General features: G+C 50.8%; 2 protein-coding genes across 2 annotated transcripts; one reads left to right on the plus strand and one right to left on the minus strand.

Annotated features, from left to right (window-relative positions):
• The first annotated feature begins 1,597 nt into the window (after positions 1 to 1,597).
• On the plus strand, positions 1,598 to 10,745 carry Rbp3 (retinol binding protein 3). Its single transcript, XM_032919064.1, has 4 exons — positions 1,598 to 4,711; positions 6,030 to 6,220; positions 8,194 to 8,336; positions 9,773 to 10,745. Exons 1-4 carry the CDS (start codon positions 1,664 to 1,666, stop codon positions 10,093 to 10,095), a joined length of 3,705 nt encoding a protein of 1,234 aa, XP_032774955.1. The 5' UTR covers positions 1,598 to 1,663; the 3' UTR covers positions 10,096 to 10,745.
• Positions 10,746 to 18,600: 7,855 nt separating this feature from the next.
• Znf488 (zinc finger protein 488) lies at positions 18,601 to 27,863 on the minus strand. Its single transcript, XM_032918924.1, has 2 exons — positions 27,785 to 27,863; positions 18,601 to 19,841 (listed from the first exon to the last, which is right to left on the minus strand). The coding sequence occupies exon 2, from the start codon at positions 19,728 to 19,730 to the stop codon at positions 18,714 to 18,716; it is 1,017 nt and encodes a 338-aa protein (XP_032774815.1). The 5' UTR covers positions 19,731 to 19,841; positions 27,785 to 27,863; the 3' UTR covers positions 18,601 to 18,713.
• Between the last annotated feature and the right edge of the window lie 59 nt (positions 27,864 to 27,922).

The following is a 27,922-nucleotide window of genomic DNA, read 5'->3' on the forward strand; positions in this document are numbered from 1 at the left end:
GGCCTTGTGTCTGTGGTGTGCTGCTTCTGACAGTGAGCCTGCCTTGTTTCCATTGGCTGCAAACAGCGGGGTGATGAGACCATATGTCACTCGGGTATTAAACAAATCCCAATGAGCTAAAGATATGTTTGTTTTAGCTAATTGACCTCCTTGGCCTTCGTAAACTACTTGGTAAACATCTTCAGATAACGATTTCCAGAGCTTGATTTGCGTATTTCCAGCTCACAGAGTAAGCTCTCTCATCCCCACCCCGAAGACCACCTTCTCTGGCTGCCTGCTGCAGCACTGTGGGACTCTTCCTGTTATCCACCGAGCCCAGCCATGTGTTCTGGATAGAACTCAAGAAGCCAGAAGGTGGGGACAGGAAGTGGCCGCACCAACTGCTATTCTCTGTCTGTACAACGCCCCCTACAGGCCGACCAAGGGATACGCGCTGAATGAGAGAAATGTGCCTACTAAGGGGCCCCCTGGACACAGCAGGCGTTCTAAGTGCAGGCTCCATGGTGAGTGTTCTTTGATACCCAGGTCAGACATGAGAAAAAGTCCGCATCACTTTCATGAGACGCAGTGCACCTGGAACCGGCTCCTAGGCACGATCCTGATGGCAGGAGAGTGACCGGAATTCTTTGTGTGACTTAGGACCACAGAGGACTGACTGCTCACTTCTCACTGTGAGCACTGGGCCGAAGCTGAGCCCCTAACTCACGGGGGTCTCCATTCACAAAGAGAACAAAACTCACTAAATCAGTTAACCTTATCTGGTCCGAAATTATGGATCTCATGCCCCTCTCAGCTGTCACACCCTCTCCTGGTGTCCGGACTTTTCATTCATCATGTTGTAGAGTCGTGAGAGGACTTCTACCGTACCCAGAAGCATAATCAGGGTATAGGGACAAGTTTCAATCCCTGAAGCTGACAATGGTCCTAGACTCAGCCTTTGCAGTATCTGGGATGGTGATGGCTTGCTCATCCTCCTCTCACTATCTGTCCCATGTCCCCATCTGAAACGCGGGTTGAACCATCTACTGAACTCCCTGGCGATAAAATATATATGATACTCATTATAGAGCCCTCATCAGTAACTCCAAACCCTGCAACGCTTTGTGAAAGCATTGATATTTAATTTACCCAGTAACTCAGCCTATGAACAAATCAGACTCTTTCTCAAGAATCAACAGTAGCCGGATCCGACCTCCAACTGCATCTGCCTAATTCCAGAGCCATGGCTCCCCACAGCAGTGGGAAAATAATATTTATTTATAGATTAGCAATTCTCATTTGCAAGGCTTTAGTAAAAAAAAAAACTTTGAGCATAGAAAGCACATCACAGGGACCAGCCTGTGGCAGGAGCTTGAACTAAACACAATTATTTGTGTAATTCTAGGCAGACACATCTCGGCAAGATGAGATGTGATGTTCCTTCCGGGTCAAACTACCCTGGCCTCTTCTTCTGAGTCTCCTGGTTCATGCATGCGCTTGAATTAGACAGGATTAAAGGCTTACCAGAGCTGGAAGCCTCACGTCTAACTCCCACGTTGAGCCCCAGACCTTCTGTCTGCCTGCTAAGAAGGGCAACAGAGAAAGGCAGCTGCAGGAGCAGGGCCACAGTCTTGTACACGGTCAAGGGAACTCTGACCCAGGAGCTGGGGCTCCAGGGATCCCAATGATGAGAGAATGGGTCCTGGTTTTGTCCACACTGCTCTGTGTTCTGGCTGGTCCCACGCACCTCTTCCAGCCAAGCCTGGTACTGGATATGGCCAAGGTCCTCCTGGATAACTACTGCTTCCCCGAGAACCTGATGGGAATGCAAGCGGCGATTGAGCAGGCTATGAAGAGTCATGAGATTCTGGGCATCTCGGACCCTCAGACGCTGGCCCATGTGCTGACAGTTGGAGTCCAGAGCTCTTTGAATGACCCACGTCTCTTCATCTCCTATGAGCCCAGCACCCTCGATGCTCCCCAACAAGCACCAGCACTCACCGACCTCACCCGAGAAGAGCTGCTGGCCCAGATACAGAGGAACATCCGCCATGAGGTTCTTGAGGATAACGTGGGCTACCTACGAGTGGATGATCTCCCTGGACAGGAGGTACTGAGTGAGCTGGGGGAGTTCCTAGTGAGCCATGTGTGGGAGCAGCTCATGGGCACCTCCTCCTTGGTGCTAGATCTCCGTCACTGTGCTGGTGGCCATGTCTCTGGGATCCCTTATGTCATCTCCTACTTGCACCCTGGGAACACAGTCTTGCACGTGGATACCATCTACGATCGGCCCTCCAACACCACCACAGAGATCTGGACCTTGCCTAAGGTCCTGGGGGAGAGATACAGTGCTGACAAGGATGTGGTGGTCCTCACCAGTGGACACACTGGGGGAGTAGCCGAGGACATTGCTTACATCCTCAAGCAGATGCGCAGGGCCATCGTGGTGGGTGAGCGGACGGAGGGTGGTGCCCTGGACCTCCAGAAGCTGAGAATAGGCCAGTCCGACTTCTTCCTTACAGTGCCTGTGTCCAGGTCCCTGGGGCCCCTAGGTGGAGGAGGCCAAACGTGGGAAGGCAGCGGGGTGCTGCCCTGTGTGGGGATACCTGCAGAGCAAGCCCTAGAAAAGGCCCTGGCCATCCTCACCCTGCGTCGTGCCCTGCCAGGCGTTGTCCTCCGACTCCAGGAAGCCCTACAGGACTATTACACATTAGTGGACCGAGTGCCGGGCCTGCTGCACCACCTGGCCAGCATGGACTACTCGGCCGTGGTCTCCGAAGAGGACCTGGTGACAAAGCTCAATGCTGGTTTGCAGGCTGTGTCGGAGGATCCCAGGCTCCTGGTGAGAGCCACCGGACCCAGAGAAACCCCCTCAAGACCTGAGACTGGCCCTAACGAGCCACCAGCAGTCACCCCTGAGGTGCCCAAGGAAGAAGCTGCCCGGAGGGCCCTAGTGGACTCCGTGTTTCAGGTGTCCGTGCTGCCGGGCAATGTGGGCTACCTGCGCTTTGACAGATTTGCAGATGCCTCTGTGCTGAAGACTCTGGGCCCCTATGTGCTGCGGCAGGTGTGGGAGCCCCTGCAGGACACAGAGCACCTCATCATGGACCTGCGTCACAACCCTGGGGGTCCGTCCTCTGCGGTGCCTCTGGTGCTGTCCTACTTTCAGGGTCCGGAGGCTGGGCCCGTACGGCTCTTCACCACCTATGACCGGCGCACCAACATCACCCAGGAGCACTTCAGCCACAAGGAGCTGCTAGGCCAACGATACGGCAACCGGCGTGGGGTGTACCTGCTTACTAGCCACAGGACTGCCACGGCTGCAGAAGAGTTTGCCTTCCTCATGCAGTCGCTGAGCTGGGCCACGCTGGTAGGGGAAATCACCGCGGGCAGCCTGCTCCACACCTGCACGGTGCCACTGCTGGACTCGCCGGAGGGTGGCCTGACGCTCACGGTACCCGTGCTAACTTTTATCGACAACCATGGTGAAGCCTGGCTGGGGGGTGGGGTGGTGCCTGACGCCATCGTACTGGCTGAGGAAGCCTTAGAGAGAGCTCAGGAGGTGCTGGATTTCCATCGCAGTCTGGGTGCCTTAGTAGAGGGCACCGGTCGCCTGCTGGAGGCTCACTATGCCCGGCCGGAGATCGCAGAGCAGGCCAGAGATCTCCTGCAGTCTAAGCTGGCCCAAGGAGCCTACCGCACGGCTGTGGACTTGGAGTCGCTGGCCTCACAGCTCACTGCTGACCTTCAGGAGGTATCTGAGGACCACCGTCTGTTGGTGTTCCACAGCCCCGGTGAGCTGGTGGCGGAGGAGGTCCCCCTGCCGCCCCCTGCCATCCCCTCCCCAGAGGAACTCTCCTATCTCATAGAGGCCCTGTTCAAAACAGACGTGCTGCCAGGCCATCTGGGCTACTTGCGTTTTGACGCCATGGCTGAGCTGGAGACAGTAAAGGCCATTGGGCCTCAGCTAGTGCGGCTGGTGTGGCAGAGGCTGGTGGACACGGCTGCGCTGGTGGTTGACCTGCGCTACAATCCCGGCAGCTACTCCTCTGCCGTTCCGCTGCTCTGCTCCTACTTTTTTGAGGAAGAGCCCCGCCAGCACCTCTACTCCGTTTTTGACCGGGCGACATCGAGGGTCACAGAGATATGGACCCTGCCGCTGGTTGCAGGTCAACGCTACGGCTCCCATAAGGATCTCTACATCCTCATGAGCCACACCAGTGGCTCTGCAGCCGAAGCCTTTGCTCATACTATGCAGGATCTACAGCGGGCCACCGTCATAGGAGAGCCCACAGCTGGAGGGGCACTCTCCGTGGGCATCTACCAGGTGGACAATAGCCCCTTATATGCCTCCATGCCCACTCAGATGGCCCTGAGTGCCACCACTGGTGAGGCCTGGGACTTGGCTGGTGTGGAACCCGACATCACTGTGCCCATGAGCGAGGCCCTTTCCACAGCCCAGGACATAGTGGCCCTGCGTGCCAAGGTGCCCACAGTCCTGCAGACAGCCGGGAAACTTGTGGCCGATAACTATGCGTCCCCTGAACTGGGAGCCAAGATGGCTGCCAAGCTCAGCGGTCTGCAGAGCCGATATGCAAGGGTGACTTCAGAAGGGGCCTTGGCAGAGATGCTGGGGGCAGACCTGCAAATGCTCTCTGGGGACCCACACCTGAAGACGGCACACATCCCAGAAGATGCCAAAGACCGAATTCCTGGAATTGTGCCCATGCAGGTAAGGTACAAGAGAGACTTAGCCTGACCCAATCCCGTGAGCGAGTTGTCCAGACGTTAGCGTGTGCGTGTGGATATGTGTACAATGCGAGGCTTACTTCTGGGTTTATGCTTTCACTAGTCATGCTGTTTCTTCACTTTCACCTCACTGTCTCTCCACCCTCTGGCCCCATGGTCCCTGAACAGCTCTACAGAATACTCAACAGATCTAATGTGAATTATGCCATGGAAGGCCTTTCATCTCAGTAAGACAGAAGGCAAGAATTTTCATGAGTCCCCACTATCAACACTGGAGAAGGGAGTCTCAAGTGTTCTGAGGCTCCAACGTGAGATTTTCCTTCCCTGAAAATAGGAGGCTTACATTACCTGGGTCTGCTGTGCCCTCAGAAGCAAAGTCTGGAGACTGGCCCCAGGTCCTGGAGTGGCTGAGGGCTAAGGCACAGCCCAAAGGCTTCCGTTTGGAGCCATCTTCATTCCAAACAATGCACAGTGTGCATCCTGACTGAGTTGAGGTTGTGAGTGTGTGTCTGATCTGGGGCTCAGCTTGATAGGAAATTTGGAGCAAAGTGGCTGCAGTCAGAATACTTGAAAGCCTGCACCAAACTGCCAGGGGGACAGCGACAGACGCATTAAGCTGTGTGGCTGCTGGGAGGGGGTAGGAAGGGAAGGGATCTGGCCAAGGGAAAAGGGAACAGGATTCATGGAGGCCCACTCTACCTAAGCTGCCTTAGGGAGAGAAGTAGAGTCCTATGAGGGAAGTTGTACATTCCAGGACCCCAATCCCCAACTTTCTCATGTATATTTTTTTCCAGAATAGCCAGGGCCATGGAGTGAAAGAGTGGATTGAGTTTGGCATGGCTTTCTCATCTGACTTTCCCTGTTCTTGTCTGTGAGGCCTCAGACAAGTTAGCTGCTTTGTCTGTGCTTCCAGAAAGATGAGAATAACACTGTCTTCTATGCAGAGTGGCTGTCAGTGTGATGGGGGGACTGCAGAGTCTTTAATCCAGGGCCAGGCCCCTCCCTATCCCAGCAGAGGACAAGCTCGGTCCAGGGACACCGAGAAGTGTCCGGTGAGGTTGGAAGCATCAGAAAGGCTCCATACCTGGGCCTCCAGACACCAAAGGGGTTGACAGACCTGAACATTTGCTGCTCGGACGTCTCTGATCGGCTGACTCACACACAACACGTGGTTCCCACTGCAGCCCATCACACACATGCTGCCCTCACAGACACCACTAACTCCTTCCATATTCTTACTGGCCTGTGATACCATACCCACCCCACTCCCGGGCACTGCCTGGCTCTTCCCTCTCTTCCAGATTCCCTCCCCGGAAGTCTTTGAGGACCTGATCAAATTTTCCTTCCACACAAATGTATTTGAGGACAATATTGGCTACCTGAGGTTCGACATGTTTGGGGATTGTGAGCTACTTATCCAGGTCTCAGAGCTGCTGGTAGAACACATCTGGAAGAAGATTGTGCACACTGATGCCCTCATCATCGACATGAGGTCAGTGGGCTAGACCATCAACATGAGGTTAGTGGGCTGGACCAGTGGGCTGGACCATCGACATGAGGTCAGTGGGCTGGACCATTGACATGAGGTCAGTGGGCTGGACCATCAACATGAGGACAGTGGGCTGGACAGACATTCTGGGTTGAGTTGTAGCACTGGCTGAGTGAGGACAGTTGGAGCTGTAAGCCAAAACAGAGGGAAAGACCCCAAGAAGCAATCAAGGAGCTGAAGGGAACCAGGCAACCTACCTGCCAACTAGCCCAGAGGTTCAAATCCTATTGGACGGTGGGACCTCAGCCCTTTTTAAGCTCCCCTGATGATCCCAATGTGTGTTCAAGGTGAAGAGTTATCCCACATCTGTTGTCTGATAGAACAAAAGAAATCAAACGGAGAAGGGGGCAGGGACAGAAAAGATAAGCCTGCTGATTCTTGGCCCCACGCCAGTCCTACGGCAGTAGCTCCAAGGGAGATCGTACAATCTATAATTCCTGGTGGCCAGCCCTCTGCTCTGGTTGTTCTTCTGCAAAATCACACTCCCAAGACAGCCATTCTCTGGGCATCACAAAGCCAGGGGCCCAGGAAACGAACAGATGCCATGTTCGATGGTAACAAGAAAGCTTTGCATAACAAAATGACTATTGGATATCTTTGTCGATTTACCTCCCTCTGCTTAAAACAAACAAACACTTTATATGTGGTGAGTTTCCGTCACAGACCCCCTTCGCCACCCCCACTCCCCCCACACAGAAGAGTCCTCAGGCAGTGGCCAGACTCAGGCCTCCCTCCAACCCCATGTCTATTGGTCAAGCACCATCCATGAGTATGAGAAAGGTCAGGCTGTTTCTCTCCTGTGGGAACCTTTTCCACGTCTTTGCTGCAAGAGAAAGGCTCAAGTATCAGCCCATCTACGAACCCAGACCTGCTGTAATTATAGCTCTTGCATGACTTTTAACAGTCACTAGGTGGCGCCAAACCGTGGTGTGGAGGGCATCCCTCTCTAGGAGATTATTTTCCGTGGCCAGATCGGATCACTTTATTCCGTAGGCACCTTAACAAACACCAGAGACACCACCAGACCAAGCTTCCTTTTTATTGAATTATCATTTACATATTTTAAAGGGAAGCCCCAGTTACGGGCACACCTGGCTTAGACTCTTCTGTCCCTGGGGTTGGGGGGTCAGAGGAAGAGGTCAAGGGCCCGAATGGCTCATGACCATGAGCTGGAAGAAACTCTTGATACTTTCCATGCCAGATAGAGAGGCAAGGGCAATACAAGGTTGAATGTAGGCGATCTCCTTCCCAGTGTACCGCCACAATCTTGACTTCACTACCACACCAAGAGCCACTGGTAGCTTGTGTTACTACACTTCATGGATTCTGTATTCTAGTCATAGGTAGTATGAACACAAAGGAACAGTCCATGGCTGATACATGGGAAAGCAACACCAACAAATTCCCACTTACAGGACTCGAGAGAGCCTTTAATGCAAGAGTATTTGGGTATTACTATATACGTATATAGTTTATCAGGTTCAGTATTTTTGTTTTCTTCTCTTTTAAGTTTTTCATTCTTTTGTTGTTGTTGCTGTTGTTGTTGTTGTTTTGGAACAGAGTCTCACTATGTAGCCCTAAATGCCCTGGAGCTTACTATGTAGACCATGCTAGCCTTGAACTCTCAGAAACTCATCAACCTCTGCCTCAACCACTGGGATTAAAGGTGTAAGCCTCCACACCCAGCCAGTATTTTCTGAAAGCATTTGACCCACTGACCCATTTAGTCTCAAGAGACTAGGACTCTGTGGAATCTTCTGGACCATGTCTCCTGTGGAGTTGGGAAGGGTGTGCAGCGCTGAGGTACCCTGAAATTAGAACCCTTCCTCACAGGACAAAGAGCCAAGCTCCAGGGGGGTGGGCACACTGAGTGCCTCTCAGACCACCCTCAGAGTCATTGTCTCTGCTTCCCTTAGATTTAACATCGGCGGCCCCACCTCCTCCATCTCAGCCCTGTGCTCCTACTTCTTTGACGAGGTACCTCCCGTTCTGCTGGACAAGATCTACAACCGGCCCAACGACTCCATCAGCGAACTTTGGACACACTCGCAGCTCACAGGTACATGAAGCCTTCTTCTCCCTGTTCTAGTTCCCAAAACTTTTGGAGAGAATCGGAGAAAACCAGCTTGAGAGTATATAAAAATAACAACAGCAGGGCATACGGTCCCTGTTCTGGTCCACTGGACACAGGACTGGAACAACCGTCAATATCTGAAAGTGCAGGTCTAAAGTGGGAGTTGGATGGCTAGACGGTCTTGTCTGCCGTCACTCAGCTAATAACCGAAAGATTTAAAGGTTACTTTGCCTGATCCCTCCACGCCCCCCTCACATCTTGACCATATAGCTAGCAGCCTATAGAACAAATATAGATCCAGAACGCCCCCTCACCTTGCCAATCAAATGAGCACTTTTAGAGCTCATCTTGTTTGAACTCAGCAGCAACTCATCACAATTGCCTGAAGAAATGTCCAGATGCTAACAGGCCTTCCTTTATTGCCTGGACTGGGAGCACAGAGGCAACCTGAGCTCCATAGAGCCCTGACTCTCTGTTCCCATGCACAGGAAGCCATTGGAAAGGCCAACAGGGTTCCTCTGACCAGAGAGGCATCTGGCCACTTTATTTCTACACTTCCTCATTATGTAAGCATTTTGTTACCATGGCTTCCGAGATTTATCCAATAACCCTGAAAATTGTAAAAGGGAAAAAACTCAGAATGGGCAGAATCAGGTGAATTCTAAATTTAAACAGATATTTAAAACCAGAAGGTTGGAAGAGCCTCCGATTTAAAGATTCTATAGCTTTGATTGGCGTCCATCAGCCACTAAGACCTTAAATGTGAATGGTCCATATTGAGCTGTGTAACCACTGTAAACTCCACACCAGGTTTAGAAAACCTACTGGGGGGGTTGGGGATTTAGCTCAGTGGTAGAGCGCTTGCCTAGCAAGCTCAAGGCCCTGGGTTCGGTCCCCAGCTCCGAAAAAAAAGAAAGAAAAGAAAAAGAAAACCTACTGGGGAAATGAAAGGCAGAAAGGGGAGGGTGAGAGGCAGAAGCAGGTAGACGAACCTGGTGTTTCAGTGTAGTAATTTCCTTCTAAGTAAATGTTTGACATATTGTTTAATCAAAGCATGATTAAAGTTGATTCCACCTGTTTTCTTTTAAACTTGTCAATGTAGCTACTCAGAACTTGCAAATGACAACAAAGCCATAAAGCAGTAATAAATGTTCCTCTGGGAGCCCAAAGCAGAGAGGCTCTCAGGTGAGAATTGGAGCTACGGTTATTCCGACCGAGTTGCATGCCCAGTCCTCAGGAAAAGCCAAGCTTCCTTTCATTTGACCACACCACAGCTCATGGCAGCGGTTGGCCGTATGAACGGGGGTCTCCGTTTCACAGAGGCAGACTGAAGCAAACCTGTGGCCTTCCTCGTAGCATCTGGAGAGTGTAGGTGGGAGGGTGCTCATTTGGCCCCATGCTGAACGGCCTCTGTCCTCCAGGTGAACGATATGGCTCCAAGAAGAGTGTAGCCATCCTGACCAGCGGTGTGACAGCCGGCGCCGCCGAGGAATTTACTTACATCATGAAGAGGCTGGGCCGGGCCCTGGTCGTTGGTGAAGTGACAAGTGGAGGCTGCCAGCCACCACAGACCTACCACGTGGACGACACGCATCTCTATATCACCATCCCCACAGCTCGCTCTGTGGGCGCCACGGACGGCAGTTCCTGGGAAGGGGTGGGTGTGACACCTAACGTAGTTGTCTCTTCAGAATTGGCTCTTACCAGAGCCAAGGAGATACTCCAGCGGGCCCTGAGGGCGTAAGGCAGAGCCCGAGGGCTCTGAGAAGGATCCCCATGGCCAGAGCTGTGGTGGAAGGCTCTCTGGGCCACTACTGGGGCTCCAGCATGGGATCCTGCCTGAGACCCCAGGTAGCCGGCCGGCTGGAGGCGCTGAACCCAGGCATTGTCCGGGGCTCCTCTGCCTGTGCCCACTACCAGCCTCCCTCTCCGAAAAGTGGGGGCTGAGCCATCTCAAAGGCAGCCCCCATAGCGATTGTTCTGGGGAGTCTGAAGTCCATCTCTCTCTTATCCGCACTTCCTAGCTGCCTGCCTCCTGTCCCCGAACTGTCTCCAAGAGCAATTCTGTCAGGAGAGGGAATTGAACCACAGATGTAAAGGCACATGTGGCAGTCTGCTCTTTCTAGTAGCGATCTTTTCAGAAATCAAAAGAAAGAAGTGCTTAATGCTTGTAGCACTTCCCAATGTTACAGTTCCTCTTTACCTCAGGACAGGGTTATCTGTAAGGTCACCCCTAGTAGACAATATTACTAAGTCAAGATGCATGTAATACCCAAACATACCCATGCGTGTAATCCCTGAACCGCCCATCAATCCCTCTGTTTAATGAATCTGACGTTCTATATCCCCAATCCTCTTGTGAATATTCCAGGTTAACAATGGTGGTGAGTAGCCTGCCCCCGTGTGGTCTTTCAAATGCAGTGTGTAGTTTGGGTGACAGAACCTCTGTGTGTTTCTGGTACTCGGTGGGGACCTGCAGCTCATAGCTTCTGAGGTTAGGAGCCCTTCCTTAGGCATCCCATCCTCCCCCACAACCCTGTGGTCATTTCTCTCCTCTCCAAGCCTTGTCATCTGCTACGTGGCTTGGGTGTGTGGCCGCCACATGTGAATGGCGGGTTAGAGGACTCAAGTCTACATTGCCCTCCTCCTGCAGTCCTCAGACACCTTATCTGAGGGAGAGTTCCAGGGCCCAGAGGTGGGAGCAAGACCCCCGTCTGGTGCCCTGGAATTCATACAGCTTGTTCCCACTACTCTGGAAACTAAAGATGATTTTTTTTTTAAAAGAAGGACCATGCACCTGTATGGTCCAGCCTTGGCATCTGGAAAGGCTGTGACTGCCCAGGGCCTGATAAAGCGGCAAAGCTCTCCAAAGATAACGCAGCCCCACACCCAAGACTCCCAAGACTCCCACGTACACCCACCAGAACTCCAGGATGTCTATGGGGCCCCCTTCAACTGACCCTATGTAGACTCTCCCCGGCCCAGGGCAAGATACCATTGCAGAACTTGACTTGAGAGTTCAAGTAAGATCATAGGTGGGGGATTTGGTGATAATCTGTATGATATGGCCCTAATTTTCTCCTTTTAAGGTAAATGTGTGACTGCTCTACAGTGCTTAAGCATTTAGATTCTAGGAATCCTTCCCCCTCCCCTCCCCCTCCCCTCTCCTTCCCACCTCCCTCCTCCCTCTCCTCTCCTGCTTCTTTCTCGTGTGTGTGTGTGTGTGTGTGTGTGTGTGTGTGTGTAATATAACATAAACTAAATCCTTAGTAATAGACTTTTAGGGGGTATTTCTTTCTTTTTTTAATACTCTGCTCTTTCCCTAGGTCCTCATGATAAGCATATAGCCCTATTTTCAGATGTAGCAGTTACTATCCTAAAATACAGCACTGCATGTGTAATCATAGCATCTGTACGTCTTTTCTCCCCTTGTCTGACACTTCTGGTGTTTGTGGATGGAAACCTGAGCTTAAATCCTGCAACCAAGAGCTCTGGGGACAGCAGATGGCAGAGATCCCATGGGTGTTTGGCAAATTCTGTGTTCTCGCACAAGCCAACGTTACCCTTCTTCACGCAGGAGGCCACTGAGGTGCAGGGAGCTTGGAAACCTGCCTGGGGCCACACACCGAGCACCTGTGCTCTGTGGAGATTCACTCCCAGCTGGGCTGCTTATGGGAGAGAGTTCCTAAGAAACAGTGAGCCTAGCTCTAGAGTCAGCCTGCCTGAGTAGGAAGACAGTCCAGCCCCCTCTTATCTGTGAGGTTCCAGGCAACGTACTTCACTCTCTGGGCCTCAGTCTCCCTGAGGAAGGTAGATACAACATCCGTGAAAAAACACAGTTAATCCTAGGTCCAGCCAACATGCGTTGTCATTCTTTTTCTACTTCAAAACTGATGTCTTAGAAACCCAGCTCCCAGGGGTTGGGGATTTGGCTCAGTGGTAGAGCGCTTGCCTAGGAAGCCCTGGTCGTGGGTCCCCAGCCCCGAAAAAAAAGAGAAAAAAAAAAAAAAAGAAACCCAGCTCCCTGGTCGTGGGGAGACATTATAGTTGGTTAGAGGAACCCTAGGTAAAGACTCAGTCTGGACCATGTGACCAGAGAGCCTAGGCATCAGCATCCTTTCAGATGCAGGGTGGGCGGTCACAGACTGCCAACAGCATCCTCAGGAGACAGCTCCAGGATGACTTCAGCCCTGGTCCTGACTAAGACACTAATTTTTTCTCCCAGGTATCCAGATCCCTTGGGCTGCTCTTCTGAGGAGCAGCCCAGGCTCCTCCCAGAAACCCCTTCCCACCTCCATCAGCCAGACTGTTTTCTGTCAGAGAATAGTGCAGCCTGGAGCCACTGGTGAGGGGAGAGGTGGGACCTGAACCCAAATCTGTCTGCCTGAAAATCCCAATGTTTCCACTGCAGTCAGAAGCATCCCCTGGGTCTCCGCCTGGGCCTGGGAAGGGAAATTGAACTTGAAAGAGATTAATATTCTCTGCAGAGCAAAACAAGCCAGCCTTCCTGCACGTGAGCTCCTGACAGGACCTGCTTGGAGACAAGACTAGAATGAATAAAAGAGACAAAAGGAAGCAACACACACACACACACACACACACACACACACACACACACACACACACCGTCCTAGAAACTCTGTGTCCATGACCCAATTTGTTACCACTATACTCTAAGGCTCTACCTGACCCAAAGCAGCTCCTGTCCCCAACTTATCATCTTGGACTCACCTATATATTACTCACAGACACCCAAGATAGCACCCTCTCTTGCCCGGGCCCCTCTATCACACAGACATCAGAATCTGATGAGTTAATATTTAACATTACTGCTATTGACAGCATCTATCATGCTTGCCCTTGGCTAGAGGCCCCAGCTTGGTGCCTGCACATTCTCTCCAGCCTTTTGCTCATCTATGGGCTGTAAGAGACTGATCGATCATCATTGAAAGCACTGTTCTCTAATAACATTCCTCTCATGAGACAGACTTACCTATCCCACTCCTGTAGACTAGCTGTGTCCTAAGACCAAACAGAAGAGGTTGGGACAACTCCCTTGACCTTTGTCCAGGGTGCTGAAACGCCCCCCTGAGGGCCCAGATGATTCTAATGGTCCAGGTCTCTCACCACCTGCACAGTTAGTGGATTATAAGAGCCCTGGAAGGACAGCAAACTGACTCTGGGGCAAGGCAAGGCTAAGAGACTCCTGTTACTTTCTATCAAAGCCCAGACTACACTTTGGGCAGCCAAATTGGAGGCCTTTGGCTACAAACACAGAATGCAGAGCCTGCTATGCCCACCACCTTCTGTGTGTTTGTCTCTCTTCCTGGGGCAGGTGCAGAACAAGGAGCTTCAGAGAAGGCCCCAGTGATATGAAGAGCAGGGTTAGGGAGCTGGCATGGTCTGCCTTGGTCAGAGGCTGTCCCACAGAGCCAGGGTGGGCAAGATAGAGGATGTGTATCGTCAAGGACCAGCCTCAGCTTAGGGGTTCTGCGTGGGGAGCCTGGGAGGGGCGAAAACAGTCGACTCAAAGTCAGATCGTGGGTCAGGGTGGAGGCCTGTGTCCTGCTCAAGACAGCTTTCCAGACTGCGCTCTCGCTCTCTCTCTCTCTCTCTCTCTCTCTCTCTCTCTCTCTCTCTCTCGTTCTGCTTGAGACAGTTCTCCCTTGCTATTCTAAAAATGTGTCTGGGTAACTCATCTCCTGCAGATCATAAGCCCAGTCTTTTATTTCACAGATCAATCCAGTCATTTACTCCAGGTTTCATGTGATTATCCTGTGGATTGGCATCTGGTGAACCAGTCCTATGATTCTTAGGACAGCAAACATACACACACACACACACACACACACACACACACACACACACACACACACACACTGCAAAAGAATTCAGAAATCTTCCTGACTCTGATAGCACAGATGATATGCTGCCCAGATGGGACCCTGCCCTGAAATTACCATATCTGGGTCTAACCTTGCTCTGCCCCAGGCCAACCCTGAACTCAGGAATCTGTCTGCCTTTGTAAGCATAAACAAACAAACCAAGGAACTTAGCTGGGTGGGATCTCCTTCAATCACCACTCCCTAAATCTCTCCCTCTCCTTCCTTAGCATCTTTCTGACAAGCTGTCTCCTAGTATAGTTTCTTCTGTTCCTTTAGATTGGTGAGCTCCCCATACAGTTCATATTGCATCCTTTACTTTTGCATAGTTGAGAATTATTTATTTTTGAACCCATGATTTTAGAGTTTTTCCCACAGCCTTAAGGTCCCAGCGTTTACCATTTTGCTGAGACATTAGCCGCACCTTCATCTCCATAACTCGTGCTGTCTCTGATTCTCACAGAGCATTAACATTAACAGGGAGGACATTCCTTTAAGTAGGAACTCAAAAGTATGTACCATATTATACAAACAAGCCTAACACCTATGACATTTGTGGAGGCCCATGCCTGCTGGCCCTGTTCCAGGGACAGGAACCATGTCATTCTATCCCTAACAAGGCCATGTTAGACCTGGCAGTGTAGGCTGGGGTTCTGTGCCCAGGTGCTGGAGTATGGACTGACTCCCTCCAGCAGGAGACATCAGGGATCACCTCCCCATTAAACAAGGAAGGTGAAGAGAGAACATGGGGGTCCTCACAGAGCCCCTGTCTTGAGGATAGGCCAAAATCGCAGAGATACCCCTGATCCATCTCTTGTCTCATTCACCCTTCTATGCTCAGGGCCACCCACATTGCCAGACTACAACAAAAGGAAATGAGGTGCATTAAATCCTGGGCCTGGAAGCTCTTCCTCAAGTCCCCACAGGAGGGCATTTTGTCTACCACCTAGCTGGTTCCTAGGGGATTTAGCTGCTGCCTGCTGACCTACAGACCTTGGCTGGGCTTTGATGCTGATCCACTAATCTGAGAGTGTAGCATAACAAGAGGACCAGACAGACACCAGAGCTCCCCTGCCTCCAGCCCTGAGAAACGCAGATGGATCAAAGAGGTAAAATCCTTTCCTTCCCATCCCTCACACAAAACTGATTTCCAACACTCTCTCCTAAGAGGGGGAGTGGCCTACTGGATACATAACTTATATACTCCATGACCTTTAGACCTATCTCGTGACTTACAAAAAAACAACAAAAACAAAAACAAAAAAAATAAAAACTGTGAACATGGTGAGGATGTGTGAAATCTGTCTGGATAAATGGCTTACAGATGCCTCTAGGGGGCGCCATCCCTCCCAAGGGGATGAAAGGAGGCCCTGGCCTGGCCGGAGTTGGGCTTCCTTCTCACACGTTCGTCCTGAGTAGCAGTTCTCTTCCAGAACCCATGGGGACAGAGGCCACGAGTGAGGTTCCGAGGGCCAGGCCTGACTCCTGGCCAATGCAGCAGCTCAAAGCCTGCACCTGTCTGCCTGTCTGTGTTTAAACAGCAGCTGAGTTAGTTGACAATGACACTAATTCCTGGCCTTCTGCACCCCCTCATAGTCCGTATTCTAGAAGGCTTTCCCCAGGCGACCTGCCCAAGTTCATGACAAGCCTGTGGCCAACATGTGCCACCACCATGTCTGTGCCCTGGCTCCTTCACCTGCCTTTGTTTTTCTAATTATACTGTCGTTTACATTTAGGACCCCTCACCTAAAGCTCCAGGATTCTGTAACAAGTTCAGAATTAGGACCTGGCACTGCATGGTTTTTAATTGTTTCCAAGCTAAAGACAATACTAAAAAGAAAACTTCAAGGACGGCCTGGATTTAGCACTGCATGGTCGGGGTGTGAGTTGTTGTAAAGACCTTGTCTAGTAAGTTGCTCTGATCTCAGAATGCTTTCCTTCAGCCTCATTTTCAAATTCTCTTTCCTTTTGCGTAATTCTGGAGGTTGAACCTTGGGTCTCAGGCATGCCAGGCAAACGCTCTACTACTAAGCCGTAGCCCCTGCCCCTGAGGACTTCTTAGATGCCCTAATTTTCCCAAGAATTATTTTTGTGTATGTGTAGTGGGAATGGTTGTGTCACATGTCTGCAGGTGCTCCCCGAGGCCACAAGAGGGCAGGGCATCGACTCCCTGGAGCTGGAATTACAGGCAGTTGTGGTAACCCGAGGTGGGTCCTCTGGAAGATCGGCAAGCACCGTTAACTACTGAGTCATCCTACCCCCCTAGAAGCCGTAACTGAGTTGTGGTGGGTGGCTGCCTGACCACACAGGTGCTATAACACAATACCCTAGACCAGGTGACTTACAAATGACAGGAATTTATTGCTCACGGTTCTGGATCGCAAAGAGAACATATGTCAGCAGATGTAATCTTTCATGAGGGCCATTTTCTAGTTCAGAGATTGCTCCTTTTAGCTGTGTCCTCAGAGAGAAAGTGGGGAGCTGGCCCTCTGGAACCCATAAAGACATTAATCCAACCTCCCAAAGGCCCACTTTAGAGTTTTCCCATGAATTTTGAGACCTGAAGATATCTGGACTATTTCTTTATGAAAGAGATAACTTGGGAAGTCGTGGCTTAATGGCTTCTCTCCAGGAGGAGCAAGTGACACAAAGCAGGAAGACATGAGAGGGGGCGGGACTTCCAGGGGATGCCTGGCAGCCCAGCATGCTTACTCTGAGGGACTGTGTCACTAGCAAGTTCTAAGTTTCGAGCTCTTAAACATCTTTGAACTTGCAAATCCGGCTGCAAGCCAAGTTGTGTCAACATCAATTCTAAGCATCTCCTGTATGCTGCGACAGGACTGGTCCCCTTTCCAAGAGACGGCCTAGAACTCGCAGGCCAATGCATGAGCCCGAGGTAAGCGTGCATGTGCTTTTCACAGATGGCCACCTCCTGTTCCCCAAAGTCAACTCAAGAGTTGGCAGGAGCAAAGCCAGAGTCAGGCAGATCATTCATTCATTAACTTATACGTTTATTCTTTCTTTCAACAGATACTGTATGTCTGCGTTGTTCTAGATGATGGAACTACGCCAAAACTCCCTTTCATTCCCGTGAGGAGAGCTACAGTGATACAGAATAGATTGATAGGCTATTTAACATACAGGATGGAGGAAAGTGCTCAAGAGAAGAGTGGTGTGTGTGTGTGTGTGTGTGTGTGTGTGTGTGTGTGTGTGCGAGCACATGCACATGCATGAGCATGTGTGCATCATGCAAAGTAGCAAGGTTAAGTTGAAACTGAACGTAAGGAGACCAGCCTCTAAGTTCCTCAGTATGCTCCGTGACCGTGCTAGCTAAGCAGACATGCAGAACAAGACATGAGCTCAGATCTGGGGGTTCATGGGATTTTGTTCTTCTGCCAGTGCTCCTGACTAAGTGGCATTGGGAAAGTCATTAACATTTCCAAGTTTAAATTCCTCTGCAGTAGGATGACAACTCACTGTCTATGTCCTGCAGCGTTGCGGGGGTAGATGATAGGGTACGAAGTACTTCCTGGGCACCTCATTCTGAGTGTTCTCCAGTTGCTCTTTCCTGCCCTACTCAGAACCTCAAGGAAGGGTGGCACCTGGAGGTCATGCAGAATAAGTGACGTGTTCTGTTCCTCTCTTCTCACGCAATCACGGTGTGAAGACCCAGAGAACGGGGGTGGAGTTACTAGCCCCCACTCCCTTGTTATGGTTTCAGCCAGACCACTTGTCCACTCGGCCACTTTAGGCCTGGATTTATGTTGGCCCAGGGAAACTTGCTTTTGGGACCCATTTTCTGGGCATTTTGCACTCTGACTTTGCTATATCCAGCATAATGACCCAGCAGCAAAAGGGCCTAGATTTCAACGCAGCCTGAGCGGAGTCCACCAAGCCACGCTACCTCCAGTCTTATTGCAGAGAAACACGATGTTTGTTCACCCCTGAGATTTCGGGAATAAAGTAGCTGGCTAGTGCAAGCAATGATCCGTACGATTACTGCTCACACTGCACGGGGAGCAAGCGGGCCACTATCCAAACACCTTCCTCAGTACTCCGATGACATCCTGCGATCACACCACTTTCAAAACAAGAAAACGGAGGGTCACCAAGTGGAAGGAGCATGTCCAAGGTGGAAGCCCAAGTTGAACGCAGGCCTGCTTGCCAGCAAAGCCGAGGGTGTCATGCTTACGTGCTTCCTTGCAGAGTACCAGGGACAGAGTCAGGAGCAGCCCTGTTCCCTGAGCCATGGGTCCTACCATCCTGTGAGTGAAGCTTATCATTTTAATGCATGATTTTTCCAGGAAAACACAAGGACTGGGATATGTGACGAATTATAACTGAGTTGTTCCTCTCTGGAAAGCAAAAGGAACATCTTGGAGACATCTATGACAACCTTCTTAGCACAGGCCAGGAGTCACCTGTGCCTTACCACTTCCTACTGGAAACCATGGACATCAGTTTTCTCCGTTGCCACCTGCTAACTATGTGAAGTCATATGCCTGGAAAGATGGTGGCGCTCCCGGAAGTCCTCGTGGCAAACGGGGCAAGTGAGAACTTCCTCTCTTCGTTTCTTAGAATGTGGATCGGGGCCCACATGCTCCCTTTTGTGATGGGACCGCATATGGAAGACCAGGTCAGCTGTCAGGCGAAAGGCTAGGTTGCACTTGGCACACCAGTTCTGAGTAGACAAGCCCAGGGAGGAGAGCGTGGGCGGCAGGAGAGCCCGAGAGGCTGTGGCAGAAGATGCCGAGGATGTGAGTGCTTGCACCTGGGTGTGCTCCAGCCATGGCGTAGGAGCCCCCTGGAACGCATTGCAGAGTAGAATGTTCTGTGACAATGTGTGCAATTTCCAGAAATCACCCATGAATTTGAAAGTTGACAGATGCGCCCAATATGGGATGTCCACAGTGGTGATGAGTCCTGAGAGCTCCCACGAGTCGTCTGCACTTCCGCCAGCCAGAAGCATGGGGGAGCACTTAGGTTTCTCCGCTGGGCGCTTGGCTGGCTTTCTGAAAGCACTTTTCTGCTCGCTCCGGGCTGTGCCTGGCCATACCGAGCACGCTGTGCCATCACCTGAGGCTCTGAGGAGACTCACGGGCAGCTGCTGAGTGCCAAGCTGGCCTTCTGGGTTCTCCGACTTCCTTGTCTGGGCCCGGATGTCCCCTGGCCTCTCCTGGAGGCATGGCAGCTCTGTGAAGGTGTTCTGCCTTTGCTCTGTGCACGCCTTGCAGGCCAGAGGCCTGTCTGGTTGAGGCTTGTCTGGTGCTGCTGACAGGCTCAGGTCTGTGTAGGCTGCATCTTGACCCTCCTTTCCTGCAGCAGCAGCATCAGAGTCCACAAGGGTCATTTTCTCGAGCATCCCCGGCTGGGTCTGCTTGGGTTCCATGAGTTTCCATCGCTTTTCAACTGAAGGCCTCAGAGAAGCTCGTTTGCCCTCAGCCATGTGATCAGTAGGGTCTGACAGGCTAAGCAAGGTGGATGTTCCAGCAGCCATTAGTCTACAGGGCTTTGGGGTTCCAAAGAGCTGGTCCCTACCCCCAGGAGGAGCTATGAGATAGGAAAGTCCCCAGTGAAGCCTGGACTGGATGCACTTGACCGCTGATCTCTGCAGGAAGGAAAAATAACAGACAGTGAGGCAGGCACTGATCATTCAGTGTCCCGTATAGACCAGCACCAGAGAAGCCCACTTTCTCTAGCCTTACGTTGATGTTTGTGAAGTGGGAACGGTGTCGTCCCAAAGAGAAGGAGAGAAAAGATGAGTGGCTCAGATAGACCCCAGTAGCAGGTAGAGACCAGTGCCTGCCAGGAAGACCCTTGGAGCAATGGCATCAGAATAATATGCCATGACCCCATTCAGGAAAAGGCAGGGAAGCCACAGAAAACAGCTACTGTGATTAACCAGGCCTGGCTCGAAACCGCAGCGGCTGGAGGAATAGGAAAGGGAGCCTGATCTGATCTGAGGCAGAAAACAGGAGATCCTGGACACCCAGCAACAAGCTGGCCCTGCGGGGAGGAAGCTGTGCACCGTCTCCAGCATCTCCGTCAGGCTCTGCCTCGGTGTTCAAAGACTAAGGAGCCACAGCACCAGGCGGTGATGGTGTGGAAGGTTCCTGCGTTCATGAGCTCAGCTCCTTATAGCATTCTTTCTCTTCCCTGTCTCCTAAACTAACATTTCTCCACATCTCCTGCCTGCTTCCGCGTGATCCCTCTGCACCAATCTTAGATTCCTTGTCCCAGATTTTCCCTACTCCCTTCCAAGCCTGCATACATGATCTGCTTTTCACTGTAGACCCTGCGCTGGCTGACACCACGCAGTGGCCTCAGCTGCTGAGTTTCATGCACTTTTCTCCCACTCTGGTCCCCGATAGGGAGCATTTCCCAAGTCCCCCCTAGGAGTTAGGGGTTTGACATCCACGCCAGGGGTAGGGGAAATAAGGGTAGCTTTTTGTTGTGGGGAAGCTTCAGGGCTTTTTCCGAGAGGCCCTGCTTTGACCTCGCCTGGATCTGGCTACTCTCTGATTCACAAAAGGAAAGTTTCAGAAGGGTCACAGTTACAAGTGCCTACAGTAACCAGGCAGCCACAGCAGGGAGCAGAAGCACAGGACAAAAGCTGTAGACTCCTGAGGGATCGATCCTACTGCAGGATCCTATGAATGTTCTTCCCACACTGTGGGAGCTCATCACTAAACTGGGACTTGGAAGTGGCTTTGGCTCCCAGTGGAGACTATAACTCACCGCCATTTTCTTTGAAAACTGCAGATGTCCCCTAGCGTGCAGACCTGAGGATGCCTCAGGAGATTGTTCATCAAGCAAAGGAATGGCTTCCGTCAGCATCTGCCCTCCTCTACCTTAGTCATCACATTGTCCAGCTGTGACTCTGGGTACAGGTTTCCCTGGGCTGGATGAATGTCACTTCTCCTAGCCTGCTGATCTCTCAGGCCCAGGAGACAGGGCCTGTGCCAGTGTCTGCAATCCATAGCCCCCAGAGGGCACCCAGGCGAGGCATACGGCAAGCCCTCGGGAAGTGCTGTGAGGACCAAAAGGTTCCTAAGCCAGACAATAGAGCCGATGTTTGACAGCCTGCAATCCAGTGTCTTGCCTCACAGCCAAGTCTAATATGCTTCTATTACTGGGGTTCTACACTTCTACTTAGTTCCTGTCTCTCTCCAGTTCATGTCTCCAGCCAGCCCCTCTGATGGCGGGACCTACCCTGCCCCATAATCTAATCAGTTCCTTCTCTGCTGTGTTGGCCACAGCTGATGTTTGCTGCTTGTACCCTAAGTACTGTGACTGTTCTAGAAATGACAGCCCCACCCAGCTCTTGGGGACTGTGCCTCCAGGACTCTTTCAGGGAGAATGTCAACACAACACACGCTCACGTGTGCACACGTGTGAGCAAACACACATACGGAGGCTTCCATCCAGTGGCACCAGCGGCTCGGCGCCATCCCTACATGTGTGAGCATTGGGTGCCACTTCCGTATTAGCAGGGTAAACGGCACCACCCGCCAGCTTGCCTTCTTGGGTCATCCTAACATGTTTTCACCCGGGCTGAGTTTTCCCTGCTGGTTGGCGTGCTGATTTTAATTCTTGTTGTCAGGTATGCTAGGTCACTTCAGGTACTGAGGGACAGGAACGTCTATAGGCACAAGTGGCCAGAGGGCTGGAGGAACACTTGGCAGGGTGGCTGGGGGCTCTCGGGCCTTTACATCACACTGAGCACAGTCCACTCTCCACCTGGCCTTGTTTCTGCCTAGAGCTCCAGTCTCCCTGGTCTCCACTCACCAGACCCACTCGCTCCACAACTAAACCCACTCCTTCCTCCTCTACCCATGTCAACTGTCTACTTGTACCAAACCCCTGAGCATCTACATGTGAACTGGCTTCTGTCCATGCCCTGGAGGGGCCATGGTGTAGAAGGAACAACATTCTGTGAGGGAGGCACACTGAAGATGAAGCTCTCTGCAGGGATGGTGGAGCAAGGCTTGAACACTGCCTGATCTCCATCGGCCTAGTCATCTGGTTTTAAAACTAAGAAAGGAACCTAGCCATCTCCTTGCAGAATACTGGCAGAACCACAATGCTGACTGGAGCTGCACTCTACAGTTTTCATCGAGACAAAAGCTTGCCCTATGCCGGAGTGACCCACCCTACGCCGGAGTGACCCGGAAGTGGCCAGGCTTCTTACTGGCACTCTGGGGCTTGTGGGGCAACCACATCATCTTGCTGCCTTCTGCCTCCCTGTGCAGGGAGCACACAGCACAAACACCCCCACCAACCCATTTCTTTCAGAAGTCCCCAGAGAACTTAAACCAGCATCAGCTTTGTGAGGAAGTTAAATACTCCTCCATTTTTCAGATAATAGAATGTCCGTTTGAATCCCCACCACTAAGTTTCTATTCCATGAGCTCACACAGACATACATATACATTCGCATGGCCATGTTTTTACACACATGCATGCACACACACACATGCATATGCACATAGAACACGCATACACACACATATACTTTCACACGAACACACACTCATTCTTGGGAACTTACCTATACAGACATACATGTGCAAACATATATACAAATATACAAACACTCCCGTGGCACAGTAAAACACATCTTCTGCCTCTCGCTCTCATCTCGGATACTTCTCCAGTCAGCTGGATTCAGACAGTGTGATGCCTGTCTTGCATTGATCCTGCCTTGAAACTCCATGAGTTCACAGCCTTTACTACACCTTTGCAGAGACTCCATGGGGTTACCTTCACGGCCCACACAGCACTTCCAACCAGAGACAGCTAATTTCAGAAACCAGAACTTTCCGTGGCTTCCATCAGATGTGACCACCCTCTTCCCAGGGACATGTGGGACAGAAAGCTGCTCACCAAGCTGCTTCATACCAGCCATGATAATCTGCGGTCTAAGTGCGCACAGGCCAACAAGTCCATGCGCTTGACTTCACATAAGTGTCACAGAAGCCAGGAGGTGCATCATGCCTCTCCGCCCAACTACATTCATTGTCAATCTGTCCCCATTCCATCTTGCTCAACCCCACATGGCCTTGACACCACTGTGAATCTGGAGAATCCCAGATAAAGAATTAGACGACCTATGTAACGTCGGGCCCCATCCATGCCATCATCCCAGTTCTTAAAGCAGGGAGAAGAGAAAGAAGGAAAGGGGGAACTGAAATGAAATAAGGAGAAAAGGAGCAGACAAAGGCAAACTAATGACTAAGTAGAGGAAAACATGAAGAGGAGCTTGTATACATGCGTGTGAGACTTCTGCATGTGTTTATGTGAGTGTGTGCGCGTGTTAGCACGTACATTTGCTGTGTGTGATTTGTGTGTAAGTGTGATTGTGTGCACTTGGCTATTCATCAGCCTTTCTTGGGATTAATCGTGCAAGTGCACAGGGTTCCCTTGAAAGTCCCCCTCAGCCCCAGTTCCCACCTTTACCCTCCAGGAAAACTGCCCGATGGAAGCCCCTCCCTCAAAATGGAATCTAACGTGAGACTCAATAAAACTTAGTCCTGCAGAAACCCCGCTGCCTCCATGTGCTTACCTCCCCCGAATGGACGCTCAACCCTTCCTTGGATGCTAGCATCTTGCCCAAGGTCAGAGTCAGACGGCTAAACCTCATCCATCTTCAGCAGCATCTGTGTCTCCCTGATCCCTACGCCTCTCAGAGGGCCACTGCACTCTCAGGAGCTCATCTCCAAATGGTTCCACATCCCAGACACAGAAGTCTGACCCCACACGGTGCTCGGTGCTTCTCACCTGCGCCTCTACCTCCCTGTGCCCCTGTGGATCGGTCTCTGCCCAGCTGTTATGTGGGCAGAGGAACTGCCCTCCCCTCCCCCCCTCCCCCCCCCTCCCCCCCTCCCCCCCCTCCCCCCCCTCCCCCCTCCCCCCCCCAGACGCCAGCTGCCCTAGGCAATGATGGGTCTGTGCAGTCGTTGTTTCTTGCTCCAAACCTCCTATGAAAAGACTCTCTGTTGTCTTCGGCTGCCTTCAATAGCTTCCGTTCATCCTGGGCTCTCCGTCCTGAGCCTCTACGGGTCCTCCTCGACCCACCATTGTTCGTGTTCCACTAAAGGGCTTCTCTTGCCAACCTTGGCTCTTTTCACTACGGTGTCCACAAGACAACCTCTGAATCGCACAAACATGGCTCAGAACCACTCCATGTTCTTCTATCTGGGAAAAAAGACATGAAACTCCAACACCCTCACACCGTTCCAGACCTCAGATTACATGATGATCCCATGCTCCTGAGTGCTGTCTGACACCAGGATCCCCAAAGCAGCAGGGTAGAAATCTTACCACAGCCCATCTTTTCTGCCATTGGAGCTCCTAACCAGTGTGCTGCTATTGGCCAACACAGCAAGGACTATATTCTGGGAAATTAATTTTTTCTCCAGTCTTATTACCCATTCTTGGGTACAAACCACCCACTCGTCCTCCCAACGTCTGGGAGGCTCTGGCTACTTTCTCCCATGTAATCTTGCTGTCTGTGCCTTTGCCGGTTGTCCCCGCTTCTGTGGCATCCCACATTCACATCACCAAAGTCAAGTGCACGGGCTAGAGGGACAGAAGGCCTGGATTCCAACGTTCTCTGCTGTTACCCACACTAGGACCTCTGTTTTCCCATCTGCAAAAGGGGGACATTTGGGTACCCCACCTCACTGTGTTGTCATAAATGTGAGTTAGATTGGTATCTCTACAGTGCTGAAGAACCTGGCTCGGCACCCAGTTTGTAGACAAATTGTTGTTGTTCTCATCACAAGGGGACAGAGTCACCTCATGGCCCCCTTCCCATTCCTTGAGAACTCACGAGAAGTAGCACACAGCCTGCTAATGAATGAGCAAATAACCAGGCTATTTTATTTCTTCCCCCTTTGTTCCATTCATGGATCTGAGCTGCAATTCATAAACTAGTTCTGTTCAGTGACACCATGGACCCTGCTAGCTTGTCCCCTGCATTTGCTTCTCAAGTTAAGACAAAACAAAGCATAAACAAACAAACAAAAACAGTGCATCCAGTCTTCTGATGTCTCTAGTCTCCGGAGTCTTCCCAGATTCTTTTGGAAGATTCCTGAGTATAACCACACACTGACATCTTTTGTATAGGGATGGTGAGCGGAGTGTGCACAGGTTTCTAGGTCTCTCCTAGCTCTGGGATATGGAAACAATGAAAACCTAAGAGCTTTCTAGGCCTTCATGGAGAAGCAGAGATGAGGGATTCCTTGAGGCTCCCACATCCAGCTAAGGCGCTCTATCTAGAGCAATGCCTTTTGTGTTCAGCAAAGCTGACTACGTTCCCAGGACGCAGTCAATTCCCAGTGAGGACTACAGTGAGGCCTGACCTAGTGCTAACCCAGCTTGGCCATGCGGACCCACATAGAGGTAGATGACATCATTACCCCCTCTGTCCCCAGGAATCTGCAGAAACAGAGCCAATGTCACAGAGGACAAAACAAGTGTTCACAGAGGTTCTCCTGGGTGCATTCAGAGTTAGCCATGGCTAAAGATGGCCAGGACAGAGTAAGGAAAAGCACTCCAATAGACATTATCAACTGGCCAACAAGTAGTGCTGTCTGGAGTGGCCCTTCAGCTAGGACATATGGGGTTGAATTCGCTCTGAGGGTTCAGATTCCAAGACATAGCTTGAGTTACAGTCTCAGCCTAGCCCCACTACATGCATGACCCAAGACAAATGTTCAGGATGTTAATTCCCTTATAAGTAAAATTGGAATAGTGATATCACTTAAGGATGTTTCTAATTGGATTAAACAGGGGTCTGTGTAAGATCTCAGTAAAGGAAACTCCCGTTCCTGGTACTGTTAGAAAGCAGATGTGCTACCCAGGGTTGCAGTCACAGGATAAAATGCACAGCTTATCTACCAGGCTGCTCAACAAGGCCCTTTTCTATTCAAACAGTAACATTGTCTAAAGAGAGAAGGGCAGTGACATTTTCATACAGACACACGACATAATGAAGGAAAATGAAATTCAGAACATCGAAACTCAAGACACTGCTTTGTATGCCTTTTTAATGGTATAATTAGCCAAGTCCTGGATTTCTGAATTCTAAGTCAGTTGAAAAGCACCCCCTTTGCCATCAACGTTACCAGTTCAGACTCACTGGAGTCAGTGGTTGGATGACTTACAAGACAATTGAACTCTCCAGTGCAGAACACGATCTGCCAAGTCAAAGCTCCCAGCACGTTCTTATTAATTGACCATAATCCTTTATTATAGCATCAAAAACTCTTCCACTAATCACACTACGACCCTCACTGACCAGATTCAATTTCTGCTCAGTTTTGTGTGGCTTACTTCTTCCTTTTCTGCATCAATAAAAAAGTTAAACAGGCTAAATTATCATAAAACAGCACAATAAACTACAAGGTCAATTTAAATTTTTCTCTAAGAAGCCAAGACTGCAAGCTTTAATTGGTAATTAACATCCTTGAAAACAAGCAACTTAGTGTATGCTTTGTATGTCCTTTTCGATATAAAGACATATAAATACCATTAAACATGGAGTTATGTCTTTGCCAAGACTAAATATTCAACGAAGCATCAGAAATCGCTTCGATCTACATGATGTACTTGGCTCCCTGACAATTTGGCTTTCCTAGGTTTCTTCTTTTAAAAACGGATCTAAGGTAATCTTTGAAAGTGACATGAAATATTTTCACATTTACCCTCCTACATAATGTAGACAAAACGGTAAGCAGTCCTGGGCTCCCATTGTCTTCCTACAACCCGGCCCTGAACACCACCCCCCTCTGTGCCCCAGAATCTGACAAGCACAGCTTGTGGAAGGCACGCATGGTTGGAGCTGTCCCCTAAATGCTACTGCAAGGATCGGCTTTCCTGGTGCGCTGTCTGTGCCTATTAGGGAAGAAAATGATGTCAAGAAAAGAACGCAGTATCCTATCAAAGCCAGGCATTTACCTTCTGCTAACCCTGAAAACTTGGAGATACACAATTTGATCATTTATGGATTTTTTCCCATAACAGGCATTGAATTACATTTCCAGATGTTTGTGGATATCTACTGGAAAATACATCTGGGATTGGGTCATGGTTCTTACATAGCGTTCAGCACAAACCCTGTTGAGGATAATAGAGTATAGGGATGCATGCGTGGAGACACGAAATCAAGAAGTACAGACACACACACACACACACACACACACACACACACACACACACACACAAAGTCTGTCTAGGAGAAAAAAACAGAATTGTGGAATTTTTTTTTTAAAGAAAAAAAAAGGACTGCAAGAGGAACCACCAACAAACATTAAACCTACAAGGAAATAAAAGAGAGGAAAGAGACCAAAGAAGAGACAAGGTGAGAAAGGCAGAAGATAAGTCCCAGATAGTGAAGTGGAGAAAAATTCAGGAGCTGGCGACAGAGGGAAGGGAAATCCGGCCCAGCAAAGCTAAGGCGGGACTTGGGAAGAGACCAGGGGAAAGAGATGCATTCTGCTGTTGTCCCGGTGAGTCTGTCCGGTAGGACCGCGGAACGCAGCTCACCTGGGCTTTCCCGCAGCATCAGCGAGGCAGGATGAGGGTACCGGCTGTGGGTCCTCAGGCGTGAGTTGTCGAACTTGGCTGCAGAGCCCGCGGGATTCCAGGCCCCGCCTCGGGGGCGGGACCTTCAGGTTCTTAGAG

Source organism: Rattus rattus, chromosome 13, assembly GCF_011064425.1.
Source record: "Rattus rattus isolate New Zealand chromosome 13, Rrattus_CSIRO_v1, whole genome shotgun sequence".
Lineage (NCBI taxonomy): Eukaryota > Metazoa > Chordata > Mammalia > Rodentia > Muridae > Rattus > Rattus rattus.

Coding starts and splice junctions, on each gene's coding strand:
- Znf488 (XM_032918924.1), bottom strand. CDS start 19,730: ATGGCTGCTGGAACATCCACCTTGCTTAGCCTGTCAGACCCTACTGAT.
- Rbp3 (XM_032919064.1), top strand. CDS start 1,664: ATGATGAGAGAATGGGTCCTGGTTTTGTCCACACTGCTCTGTGTTCTG. Junction 4,712..6,029: donor CTGGAATTGTGCCCATGCAG/GTAAGGTACAAG, acceptor CCTCTCTTCCAG/ATTCCCTCCCCGGAAGTCTT. Junction 8,337..9,772: donor GACACACTCGCAGCTCACAG/GTACATGAAGCC, acceptor TCTGTCCTCCAG/GTGAACGATATGGCTCCAAG.